General features: G+C 43.4%; 1 protein-coding gene across 1 annotated transcript in view; it reads right to left on the reverse strand.

Annotated features, from left to right (window-relative positions):
• Positions 1 to 15,101, reverse strand: part of STX1B (syntaxin 1B) — a 73,904-nt gene extending 58,803 nt beyond the window's left edge. The window contains exon 1 of the mRNA XM_083152363.1: positions 14,829 to 15,101. Coding sequence (XP_083008489.1) covers positions 14,829 to 14,858 — 30 coding nt within the window. The 5' untranslated portion in view covers positions 14,859 to 15,101. The remainder of the gene's footprint in view (positions 1 to 14,828) is intronic.
• Positions 15,102 to 15,865: the final 764 nt, after the last annotated feature.

Consider the following 15,865-nt stretch of genomic DNA (forward strand, 5'->3'; position numbering starts at 1 on the left):
ATATATAATAGGTCAGATCCCATGTACACATGTAACTACATCAGGTATATAATAGGTCAGATCCCATGTACACATGTAACAGCAGATATATAACAGGTCAGATCCCATGTACGCATGTAACTACATCAGATATATAACAGGTCAGATCCCATGTACGCATCTAACTACATCAGATAAATAATAGGTCAGATCCCATGTACACATGTAACGACATCAGATATATCATAGGTCAGATCCCATGTACACATGTAACAACATCAGATATATAACAGGTCAGATCCCATGTACACATGTAACAACATCAGATATATAACAGGTCAGATCCCATGTACACATGTAACAACATCAGATATATAATAGGTCAGATCCCATGTACACATGTAACGACATCAGATATATCATAGGTCAGATCCCATGTACACATGTAACAACATCAGATATATAACAGGTCAGATCCCATGTACACATGTAACAACATCAGATATATAATAGGTCAGATCCCATGTACAAATGTAACACATGTAACAACATCTGATGTAGTTAGATGCCTCCCATTTACGCATGTATTATTACATCAGATATCTCTTATATATTTGGCTACATCTGTCACTCAAAGTGTGTGAGTGTGTCTGTAACGCTGGGTGGAGCCTCTGACTCACATGACAGAGAAGCAGCCCAGTGAGCCCACAGTGCCAGACACCCTCTGCCTCCCCATGTTGCCCAGCAAAGACTGCTACTCCACAGCCACCAGGTGAGCGCCCCCCGCCGCCCACCCCCCCCCCGACCACCCCTCCCGCGAATCGCGGCACCCCCCGCGCGACCCTCCCCTCCCGCGATTCGCGGCAAAACTTCACCCCCTCCCGCGATACCCACCATCAACCCCCTGCACCCTCCACCCCGCGACCCCTCCTCCCGCGATTTGCGGCACCCCTCCCACGATTCGCAGCACCCACCACCAACCGCGCGACCCCCCAATTCTCTGCAACCCCCCGCGCCACCTCCCACGATTCGCGGCACCCACCCCAACCCCCATGACCCCCCTTCCCGCGACCCCCCCCCTCCTGTGATTCACGGACACCGCCCACCTCCCCCCCACGCGATTCGCAGCAACCCCAAGAATAAATGGCACATGCAAAACACTGACATGGCTATGGTCGACAATGAAAAAGGTTGACATGAGTTTTTGAAGATTTATTTTTCATTTTTTGAATGTTTTCATATTCATTCTCATGTGTTGACATGGACACCAATGAAGTGCCACACTTATGTCAACATTTACATGTGTTGACCTTTCTGTGTTGATTTTTTCTTGTGGTGATTCGCGGCACCCCCACCCCCCCCACCCCCGCGACCCCCCTCCCGTGATTCGCGGCACCCCCCCACCACGTGACCCCCCCTCCCGCGATTTGCACCAACCCCCGCCCCAGGGACCCCCCTCCCGTGATTCGCGGCAACCCCCCCTCCCACAATTCGCGGCACACCACCCCCGCGACCCCTGCGTTTCGCGACCTCCTCCCGTGGTTCGCGGCAAACCCTCCCGCCCCCGTGACCCCCCTCTCCCGCAATTCGCTGCAACCCCCCCGCCCCCCTCCCGTGATTCGCGGCACCCACCCCCCGCGACCCCCCTCCCACAAATTCACGACACCCCCCCCCTGCGACCCTCCCTCCCGCAATTCGCGGACACCGCCCACCTCCCCCACCCCCCCCCCCCCGCGATTCATGGCAACCCCAGGATTAAATGGCACATGCAAAACACTGACATGGCTATGGTCGACAATGAAAAAGGTTGACATGGACAAAAATGAAGTGCCACACTTATGTCAACATTTACATGTGTTGACCTTTCTGTGTTGATTTTTTCTTGTGGCAATTTTTTTCCAGTGCCAACTTTGTGCACGTCAACCTAGACATCATCAACCAAGATGTTGTATAATATACAACACCTGTTCTGTTTTACTGTAGTTGTTTTAAGTCAGATCTTTTACTGCCACTATTACTGTTTATGTAAATGCATTCTGTATGACAGCAACATCCTACCATCCTGCTACAAGAATATATAACCAACTAGGTGATTCATCGCACCCCGTGCCCCCCCCCCCCCTCCCGCAATTCACGGACCCCCTGCACCCCCCTCCCGCGATTCACGCCCCCCTCCCACAATTCACGGCACCCCTGTGCCCCTCTTTAGTCCCCCGTATGCCCACACACCCCTATCACTACCCAGCTTCCTGCTCTCCTGAACCGTAACTTCCACCACTGGGGAGTCGCTGATGCTGTGTTGCCCACATACCCCTATCACTGCCCTGCCTCCTGTTCTCCTGCCCCGTAACTTCCGCCAGTGGGGACCCGCTCACCCTGTGTTGCCCACATTCCCCTTGACATGGACACCCCCCACCTCCCCCACCACCCCACCCCCCCCCCCCCCCCCCCGCGATTCATGGCAACCCCAGGATTAAATGGCACATGCAAAACAATGACATGGCTATGGTCGACAATGAAAAAGGTTGACATGGACACCAATGAAGTGCCACACTTATGTCAACATTTACATGTGTTGACCTTTCTGTGTTGATTTTTTCTTGTGGCAATTTTTTTCCAGTGGCAACTTTGTGCACGTCAACCTAGACATCATCAACCAAGATGTTGTATAATATACAACACCTGTTCTGTTTTACTGTAGTTGTTTTAAGTCAGATCTTTTACTGCCACTATTACTGTTTATGTAAATGCATCCGTATGACAGCAACATCCTACCATCCTGCTACAAGAATATATAACCAACTAGGTGATTCATCGCGCCCCGTGCCACCCCCCCTCCCGCAATTCACGGACCCCCCGCACCCCCCTCCCGCAATTCACGCTCCCCTCCCACAATTTATGGCACCCCCCCTCCCGCAATTCACAACCCCCCCTCGCGCAATTCACGCCCCCTCCCGCGCTTTGCGGACCCCCGCCCCCTTCCGCGATACGCGGACACCTGTGCCCTCCCTCCCTTGATTCACGGCACCCCCCGCGCCCCTTCCACAATTCACGGCACCCCTGCGCCCCTCTTCAGTCCCCCGTATGCCCACACACCCCTATCACTACCCAGCTTCCTGCTCTCCTGAACCGTAACTTCCACCACTGGGGAGTCGCTGACGATGTGTTGCCCACATACCCCTATCACTGCCCTGCCTCCTGTTCTCCTGCCCCGTAACTTCCGCCAGTGGGGACCCGCTCACCCTGTGTTGCCCACATTCCCCTATCATGCTTTACCACCCAGCCTCCTGCTCTCATGCACCCTAACTCAGCCTCCTGCTCTCATGCACCCTAACTCCCACTCAGTAGGAGGAGACACTGACTCAGGGCCACCGTCCTATACTCCTGTACTGCCATGCTGGACCCTCACCCACTGGCAGAATCTGCACAGTGTCCCCCACCCTCCTCTTTAGTCCCCCTTATGCCCACACACCCCTATCACTAGCCAGCCTCCTGTTTTCCTGTGTCATGACCTCCGCCAGTGGGGAGCCGCTGACTCAAAAACACCCTACTATACTAATGCACACACACCTAAACAACACGCACACACAGCTCCCCCCCACACCCACAAATGTCACTGTACCCTCCACACTATCAATGTACATCTTACTCTGTAACCGCTTTTTAATTAAACAAAACAATACACACCCCCTTCCACATCATATGCTCTCTATTTAACACATTTCACCTATAACTCAAGTTGCAATACAGGCATCTTTCATACAATTCTAACCATATTTCTCATATACAAACGTTCACAAATTAAGGGGGCGCAGCCCCTTACGCCGGTGTGAAGAGCGCCCGATGAATCACCTAGTATATAATAAGTCAGATCCCATGTACGCATGTAACTACATCAGATATATATAATAAGTCAGATCCCATGTACGCATGTAACTACATCAGATATATAATAGGTCAGATCCCATGTACACATGTAACTACATCAGGTATATAATAGGTCAGATCCCATGTACACACATCAGGTATATAATAGGTCATAATAGGTCAGATCCCATGTACACATGTAACTACATCAGATATATAATAGGCCAGATCCCATGTACACATGTAACTACATCAGGTATATAATAGGTCAGATCCCATGTACACATATCTCTCTATATCAGGTATATAATAGGTCAGATCCCATGTACACATATATCTCTTCATCAGGTATATAATAGGTCAGATCCCATGTACACATATATCTCTACATCAGGTATATAATAGGTCAGATCCCATGTACACATATATCTCTACATCAGGTATATAATAGGTCCGATCCCATGTACACATATCTCTCTATATCAGGTATATAATAGGTCAGATCCCATGTACACATATATCTCTTCATCAGGTATATAATAGGTCAGATCCCATGTACACATATATCTCTACATCAGGTATATAATAGGTCCGATCCCATGTACACATATATCTCTACATCAGGTATATAATAGGTCCGATCCCATGTACACATATTTCTCTATATCAGGTATATAATAGGTCCGATCCCATGTACACATATATCTCTTCATCAGATATATAATAGGTCAGATCCCATGTACACATATCTCTCTATATCAGGTATATAATAGGTCAGATCCCATGTACACATATATCTCTTCATCAGATATATAATAGGTCAGATCCCATGTACACATATATCTCTTCATCAGGTATATAATAGGTCAGATCCCATGTACACATATCTCTCTATATCAGGTATATAATAGGTCCGATCCCATGTACACATATATCTCTTCATCAGATATATAATAATAGGTCAGATCCCATGTACACATATCTCTCTATATCAGGTATATAATAGGTCAGATCCCATGTACACATATATCTCTTCATCAGATATATAATAGGTCAGATCCCATGTACACATATCTCTCTATATCAGGTATATAATAGGTCAGATCCCATGTACACATATCTCTCTATATCAGGTATATAATAGGTCAGATCCCATGTACACATATATCTCTTCATCAGGTATATAATAGGTCAGATCCCATGTACACATATATCTCTACATCAGGTATATAATAGGTCAGATCCCATGTACACATATATCTCTACATCAGGTATATAATAGGTCCGATCCCATGTACACATATCTCTCTATATCAGGTATATAATAGGTCAGATCCCATGTACACATATATCTCTTCATCAGGTATATAATAGGTCAGATCCCATGTACACATATATCTCTACATCAGGTATATAATAGGTCCGATCCCATGTACACATATATCTCTACATCAGGTATATAATAGGTCCGATCCCATGTACACATATCTCTCTATATCAGGTATATAATAGGTCCGATCCCATGTACACATATATCTCTTCATCAGGTATATAATAGGTCCGATCCCATGTACACATATCTCTCTATATCAGGTATATAATAGGTCCGATCCCATGTACACATATATCTCTTCATCAGATATATAATAGGTCAGATCCCATGTACACATATCTCTCTATATCAGGTATATAATAGGTCAGATCCCATGTTCACATATATCTCTTCATCAGATATATAATAGGTCAGATCCCATGTACACATATATCTCTTCATCAGGTATATAATAGGTCAGATCCCATGTACACATATCTCTCTATATCAGGTATATAATAGGTCCGATCCCATGTACACATATATCTCTTCATCAGATATATAATAGGTCAGATCCCATGTACACATATCTCTCTATATCAGGTATATAATAGGTCAGATCCCATGTACACATATATCTCTTCATCAGATATATAATAGGTCAGATCCCATGTACACATATCTCTCTATATCAGGTATATAATAGGTCAGATCCCATGTACACATATATCTCTTCATCAGATATATAATAGGTCAGATCCCATGTACACATATATCTCTACATCAGGTATATAATAGGTCCGATCCCATGTACACATATATCTCTTCATCAGATATATAATAGGTCAGATCCCATGTACACATATATCTCTTCATCAGGTATATAATAGGTCAGATCCCATGTACACATATATCTCTACATCAGGTATATAATAGGTCCGATCCCATGTACACATATCTCTCTATATCAGGTATATAATAGGTCAGATCCCATGTACACATATATCTCTTCATCAGGTATATAATAGGTCAGATCCCATGTACACATATATCTCTACATCAGGTATATAATAGGTCCGATCCCATGTACACATATATCTCTTCATCAGATATATAATAGGTCCGATCCCATGTACACATATCTCTCTATATCAGGTATATAATAGGTCAGATCCCATGTACACATATATCTCTTCATCAGATATATAATAGGTCAGATCCCATGTACACATATATCTCTTCATCAGGTATATAATAGGTCAGATCCCATGTACACATATCTCTCTATATCAGGTATATAATAGGTCCGATCCCATGTACACATATATCTCTTCATCAGATATATAATAGGTCAGATCCCATGTACACATATCTCTCTATATCAGGTATATAATAGGTCAGATCCCATGTACACATATATCTCTTCATCAGATATATAATAGGTCAGATCCCATGTACACATATCTCTCTATATCAGGTATATAATAGGTCAGATCCCATGTACACATATATCTCTTCATCAGGTATATAATAGGTCAGATCCCATGTACACATATATCTCTACATCAGGTATATAATAGGTCCGATCCCATGTACACATATATCTCTACATCAGGTATATAATAGGTCCGATCCCATGTACACATAAATCTCTTCATCAGGTATATAATAGGTCAGATCCCATGTACACATATATCTCTACATCAGGTATATAATAGGTCAGATCCCATGTACACATATATCTCTTCATCAGGTATATAATAGGTCAGATCCCATGTACACATATATCTCTTCATCAGGTATATAATAGGTCCGATCCCATGTACACATAAATCTCTTCATCAGGTATATAATAGGTCCGATCCCATGTACACATATATCTCTACATCAGGTATATAATAGGTCCGATCCCATGTACACATATATCTCTTCATCAGGTATATAATAGGTCAGATCCCATGTACGCATGTAACGACATCAGATATATAATAGGTCAGATTCCATGTACACATGTAACAACATCAGATATATAATAGGTCAGATTCCATGTACACATGTAACGACATCAGATATATAATAGGTCAGATCCCATGTACACATGTAACAACATCAGGTATATAATAGGTCCGATCCCATGTACACATATCTCTCTATATCAGATATATAATAGGTCAGATCCCATGTACACATATATCTCTACATCAGATATATAATAGGTCAGATCCCATGTACACATAAATCTCTTCATCAGATATATAATAGGTCCGATCCCATGTACACATATATCTCTACATCAGATATATAATAGGTCCGATCCCATGTACACATATAGCTGAAATTCCTGTATAATAAAAGGCTAACTCTGTTCCTCACCTCTAAAGGGATAATTCAAGTGTACTGCGAACAGGTGGCCACTAGATGGCATCCAAAAGAGCAAATAAATGTTGCTTGGTTCGTGAGCGCATCGCCGTTGGTGCTGTCATTACTTCTATGTTTTTTGGAGCAAGTAACTACTCAGATATAATATTTTAGACCCCAAATAGACATAGATAGATCCTATGTACACATGTAGCTGAATATAAGATAATTACAGGTCAGATCCCACGTATACATGTAGCTGACTATCCTGTATAATAAGAGGCTTACGCTACTACACACAATCAACACATATAGGAACACGTACATACTATACTGTCTCACCTGCACATATAGGAACACGTACATACTATACTGTCTCACCTGCACATATAGGAACACGTACATACTATACTGTCTCACCTGCACATATAGGAACATGTACATACTATACTGTCTCACCTGCACATATAGGAACACGTACATACTATACTGTCTCACCTGCACATATAGGAACACGTACATACTATACTGTCTCACCGGCACATATAGGAACACGTACATACTATACTGTCTCACCTGCACATATAGGAACACGTACATACTATACTGTCTCACCTGCACATACAGGAACACGTACATACTATACTGTCTCACCTGCACATATAGGAACATGTACATACTATACTGTCTCACCGGCACATATAGGAACACGTACATACTATACTGTCTCACCTGCACATATAGGAACACGTACATACTATACTATCTCACCTGCACATATAGGAACACGTACATACTATACTGTCTCACCTGCACATATAGGAACACGTACATACTATACTGTCTCACCTGCATATATAGGAACACGTACATACTATACTGTCTCACCTGCACATATAGGAACACGTACATACTATACTGTCTCACCTGCACATATAGGAACACGTACATACTATACTATCTCACCTGCATATATAGGAACACGTGCATACTATACTGTCTCACCTGCACATACAGGAACATGTACATACTATACTGTCTCACCTGCACATATAGGAACACGTACATACTATACTATCTCACCTGCATATATAAGAACACATACATACTATACTCTCACCTGCATATATAGGAACACGTACATACTATACTATCTCACCTGCATATATGAACACGTACATACTATACTATACTCACCTGCATATATAAGAACACGTACATACTATACTATCTCACCTGCACATATAGGAACACGTACATACTATACTGTCTCACCTGCACATATAGGAACACATATATACTATACTGTCTCACCTGCACATATAGGAACACGTACATACTATACTGTCTCACCTGCACATATAGGAACATGTACATACTATACTGTCTCACCTGCATATATAAGAACACGTACATATTATACTGTCTCACCTGCACATATAGGAACACATACATACTATACTGTCTCACCTGCACATATAGGAACACGTACATACTATACTGTCTCACCTGCACATATAGGAACACGTACATACTATACTGTCTCACCTGCACATATAGGAACACGTACATACAATACTGTCTCACCTGCACATATAAGAACACGTACATACTATACTGTCTCACCTGCACATATAGGAACACGTACATACTATACTGTTTCACCTGCACATATAGGAACACGTACATACTATACTGTCTCACCTGCACATATAGGAACACGTACATACTATACTGTCTCACCTGCACAAATAAGAACACGTACATACTATACTGTCTCACCTGCACATATAGGAACACGTACATACTATACTGTCTCACCTGCACATATAGGAACACATACATACTATACTGTCTCACCTGCACATATAGGAACACGTACATACTATACTGTCTCACCTGCACATATAGGAACACGTACATACTATACTGTCTCACCTGCACATATAGGAACACGTACATACTATACTGTCTCACCTGCACATATAGGAACACGTACATACTATACTGTCTCACCTGCACATATAGGAACACATACATACTATACTGTCTCACCTGCACATATAGGAACACGTACATACTATACTGCCTCACCTGCATATATAAGAACACATACATACTATACTATCTCACCTGCACATATAGGAACACATACATACTATACTGTCTCACCTGCACATAAAGGAACACGTACATACTATACTGTCTTACATGCACATATAGGAACACATACATACTATACTGTCTCACCTGCACATATAGGAACACGTACATACTATACTGCCTCACCTGCATATATAAGAACACATACATACTATACTATCTCACCTGCACATATAGGAACACGTACATACTATACTGTCTCACCTGCACATAAAGGAACACGTACATACTATACTGTCTTACATGCACATATAGGAACACGTACATACTATACTGTCTCACCTGCACATATAGGAACACTTACATACTATACTCTCACCTGCATATATAAGAACACGTACATACTATACTGTCTCACCTACACATATAGGAAGACGTACATACTATACTGTCTCACCTGCTCATATAGGAACATGTACATACTATACTATCTCACCTGCACATATAGGAACACAAACATACTATACTGTCTCACCTGCACATATAGGAACACGTACATACTATACTGCCTCACCTGCACATATAGGAACACGTACATACTATACTGTCTCACCTGCACATATAAGAACACGTACATACTATACTGTCTCACATGCACATATAGGAACACGTACATACTATACTGTCTTACCTGCACATATAGGAACACGTACATACTATACTCTCACCTGCATATATAAGAACACGTACATACTATACTGTCTTACCTGCACATATAGGAACACGTACATACTATACTGTCTCACCTGCACATAAAGGAACACGTACATACTATACTGTCTTACATGCACATATAGGAACACGTACATACTATACTGTCTCACCTGCACATATAGGAACACTTACATACTATACTCTCACCTGCATATATAAGAACACGTACATACTATACTGTCTCACCTACACATATAGGAAGACGTACATACTATACTGTCTCACCTGCTCATATAGGAACATGTACATACTATACTATCTCACCTGCACATATAGGAACACGTACATACTATACTGTCTCACCTGCACATATAGGAACACGTACATCCTATACTGCCTCACCTGCATATATAAGAACACATACATACTATACTATCTCACCTGCACATATAGGAACACGTACATACTATACTGTCTCACCTGCACATATAGGAACACGTACATACTATACTGTCTCACCTGCACATATAGGAACACGTACATACTATACTGTCTTACCTGCACATATAGGAACACGTACATACTATACTCTCACCTGCATATATAAGAACACGTACATACTATACTGTCTCACCTGCTCATATAGGAACACGTACATACTATACTGTCTCACCTGTACATATAGGAACATGTACATACTATACTGCCTCACCTGCATATATAAGAACACATACATACTATACTATCTCACCTGCACATATAGGAACACGTACATACTATACTGTCTCACCTGCACATATAGGAACATGTACATACTTTACTGTCTCACCTGCACATATAGGAACACGTACATACTATACTGCCTCACCTGCACATATAGGAACACGTACATACTATACTGTCTCACCTGCTCATATAGAAACACGTACATACTATACTGTCTCACCTGCACATATAGGAACACGTACATACTATACTATCTCCCGCGCTTTGCGGACCCCCGCCCCCTTCCGCGATTCGCGGACACCTGCACCCCCCCCTCTCCGGCAATTCTGTCCCCCTCCCTCCCTTGATTCACGGCACCCCCCGCGCCCCTTCCGCAATTCACGGCACCCCTGCGCCCCTCTTTAGTCCCCCGTATGCCCACACACCCCTATCACTACCCAGCTTCCTGCTCTCCTGAACCGTAAATTCCACCACTGGGGAATCGCTGACGCTGTGTTGCCCACATGCCCCTATCACTGCCCTGCCTCCTGTTGTCCTGCCCCGTAACTTCCGCCAGTGGGGACCAGCTCACCCTGTGTTGCCCACATTCCCCTTGACATGGACACCCCCAACCTCCCCCCCCCCCCGCGATTCATGGCAACCCCAGGATTAAATGGCACATGCAAAACACTGACATGGTTATGGTCGACAATGAAAAAGGTTGACATGGACACCAATGAAAAACAACTGACTTAAAACATACTATACTGTCTCACCTGCACATATAGGAACACATACATACTATAATGCCTCACCTGCACATATAGGAACACGTACATACTATACTGTCTTACCTGCACATATAGGAACACGTACATACTATACTGTCTTACCTGCACATATAGGAACACGTACATACTATACTGTCTCACCTGCACATATAGGAACACGTACATACTATACTGTCTTACCTGCACATATAGGAACACGTACATACTATACTCTCACCTGCATATATAAGAACACGTACATACTATACTGTCTTACCTGCACATATAGGAACACGTACATACTATACTGTCTCACCTGCACATATAGGAACACGTACATACTATACTGTCTCACCTGCACATATAGGAACACGTACATACTATACTATTTCACCTGCATATATAGGAACAGGTACATACTATACTGTCTCACCTGCACATACAGGAACACGTACATACTATACTGTCTCACCTGCACATACAGGAACACGTACATACTATACTGTCTCACCTGCATATATAGGAACACGTACATACTATACTGTCTCACCTGCACATATAGGAACACGTACATACTATACTGTCTCACCTGCATATATAGGAACACGTACATACTATACTGTCTCACCTGCACATACAGGAACACGTACATACTATACTGTCTCACCTGCACATACAGGAACACGTACATACTATACTGTCTCACCTGCATATATAGGAACACGTACATACTATACTGTCTCACCTGCACATATAGGAACACGTACATACTATACTGTCTCACCTGCACATACAGGAACACGTACATACTATACTGTCTCACCTGCACATACAGGAACACGTACATACTATACTGTCTCACCTGCACATATAGGAACACGTACATACTATACTGTCTCACCTGCACATACAGGAACACGTACATACTATACTGTCTCACCTGCACATACAGGAACACGTACATACTATACTGTCTCACCTGCACATATAGGAACACGTAAATACTATACTGTCTCACCTGCACATATAGGAACACGTACATACTATACTGTCTCACCTGCACATATAGGAACACGTACATACTATACTGTCTCACCTGCACATATAGGAACACGTACATACTATATCTTATCTGAGCTACACATGATACATTTCCCACACACACATGTATATAACACACACAGACGTGTAAATATATAACTATACAAGACACAATGAATGACAGGGTGAGAACACAGCCAGAATACTGTCATTATCCATACTCATACGTGCACACAAGAGACATGCAGCCGGCTCCACACATGCACAGATGCCCATGTTAGCAGCAGTCCAGCAATTCCCAGGACACACTTACACATGAATGAGTGGCTGGTTACACCAACGTTCAGACCAATGGCTGACGGGGCCCTCACACACAGGAATGAATGAGATTACACACTGGCACACACAGCACAAAATGAATGAAGCCTGTACCATTCCATCTGACAAGCACATGATTTACACACACCTAACAACTGTCCATTCAGCAGTAGTGTAATGACACACACACCATACAATAATGTAGTACCATACAATAGTGTAACCCAAACCATATAGTAGTGATATCACCCCCCACACACCCACACTATACAGTAGTGTAATGAGAAGCATGCGCCATACAATAGTGAATAGTAGTGTAACACAAACCATAAACTAGGCTGACATTTTTATAAAGGGCTGTCATTTATTCGGCAAACCCATGTCCCCGACATGATTGTCCCTATACATAAACCCCTGCGGTAGTTCAGCACCCGCATGTGCGCCGGACTTGCCCTGCAACACATTTCGAATACCTGCGGGACTTGCAACACATCACACCCAAATCGTATAGGCCCAAACACACAGTATACAGTATAGATGACACCAGACAGTATATTTGATACACACACCACACACAATATATAGTGTAGATGACACACACACAGTAAACAGTAATTACACACAGAGTGTACAGGAGAGGGAGGCACACACAGTATATAGTGTCGATGATACACACAGTGTATAGCGTATATGAAACTGTGCATTGTGTAGATGACACACACACACATAGAGTATATAGTGTAATTGACACACACAGTGCATAGGAGAGGCAGACACACATACACTGTATATATTGTAGATGACACACACACACAGCGTATAGTGTAGATGACACATACAGTATATACACACAGTATATAGTGTAGATGACACACAAAGTATATAGTGTAGATGAGACACACACGGCGTATATTTTAGATGACACACAAGTGTATAGTGTAGATGACACACACAGTATAGTGTAAATGACTCACACAGTGTATAGGAGACACACACAGTATATAGTGTAGATGAGACACACACTCAGTATATAGTATACAGTAGATGACACACATACGGCGTATAGTGTACATGGCACACACAGTATATAGTGTAGATGACACACACAGACGGCATATAGTGTAGATGACACACACGTGTATAGTGTAGATGAAACACACAGCGTATAGGAGAGGGAGGCAGACATACACACTACACACTGACACACACAGTGCATAGTGTAGATGGAACACACAGCATATAGTGTAGATGACACACAGTATGCAGTAATGACACACACAGTGTATAAAAGAGAGAGGCACACACAGTATATACACAAAGTGTATAGTGTAGATGACATACACAGTATACAGTAATGACACACACAGTATACAGTAATGACACACACAGTATACAGTAATGGCACACACAGTATACAGTAAAGAGATGACACACAGTGTATAGGAGAGGGAGGCACACACAATATACAGTAATGACACACACACACCACACACACAGCAGCAGCTCATAAATCAGAATGAGACAGAGACCCGCAATGCACCCTTACCCCCCCACTCACACACACAGCCCTCCCCTCCCCCATCCTGCCCCCCACCCGCACACACAGGGGAGAGCCGGGAGATTGGGGCGCTGGGAAAGGGGGTGATGGAGGCACAGCTTACACTCCTCAGCTCCTGGGTCCGGTCCTTCATGCTTCCTGCGGCGGGGAGTCAGCACCGTGTCCCCCTCCTCTCTCACTGTGTGCCGGTGACAGGGGAGCCCCGGGCGGCGCTCGCTCACAGGGGGAAGGCTGCTGCGGGCGGGCGCAGGGAGGCTGCGGGAGGGCGCACGGAGCAGGCGGGCGGGCGGGCGGACGACTCGGGGGATGCTGCTGCTGCTGCTCTGGTGCTGATGCAGCAGGCGGTGAGGAGGATGCGGGAGAAAGAGACAGAGAGAGGAGGCAGTGCGCAGGCGCAGAGTGCAGGGGCCGCGGGGCATGACGGGATCTGTAGTCCTTCTCCCTCACACAGCTGTATAGATAGAAGCTCCATCCATGTCACATACAGCTAGATATATCCATGTCATATGTGTGTATGTATGTGCTATACATGTATATATTTATCTATATGTGTCACAGCCAATGTCTGTTACACCTATATGTTTGTATGTCCAGGTGTGATATATCTTTTAAATATAGGTAGTTATGTTTAAAATCTATGTATGCATATCTATTTACAGCTTTCTATCTATTTATCCATATAAATATATTAGATTAGGTTCAACTTTATTGTCATTACCCCCAGTACAGTGTATACACACTAGTATACTAGTATAGCAATGTCTTTCTCTCCCCCTTTCCGTGTTCCTCCCATCTCCCCTGTTCCTCCCATATACTACACGTTCTTCCCATTTACTCACATGTTCTTCCCATCTACTCCATCTTCCCCTATTCCTTTTAATCTACCCCATATTCTTCCCATTCCCCCCCATATACCCCATGTTCTTCCCATTTCCTCCCATATAGCCCATGTTCTTATTATGTCCTCCTATCTCGCCCTAGTCTTCCCATCTACCCCATGTTCTTTCCATTTCATCTCATCTACCTCATGTTCCTCCCATCTACACCATTTTCCTAAAATTTCCTCCCATCTAACCCAGGGTCTTCCCTTTTTCTCCCACCTACCCCATGTATTTTCTATTTACTCTCATCTACCCCATG

This window comes from Crinia signifera, chromosome 7 (assembly GCF_055691185.1).
Source record: "Crinia signifera chromosome 7, ASM5569118v1, whole genome shotgun sequence".
In the NCBI taxonomy this organism is placed as follows: Eukaryota; Metazoa; Chordata; class Amphibia; order Anura; family Myobatrachidae; genus Crinia; species Crinia signifera.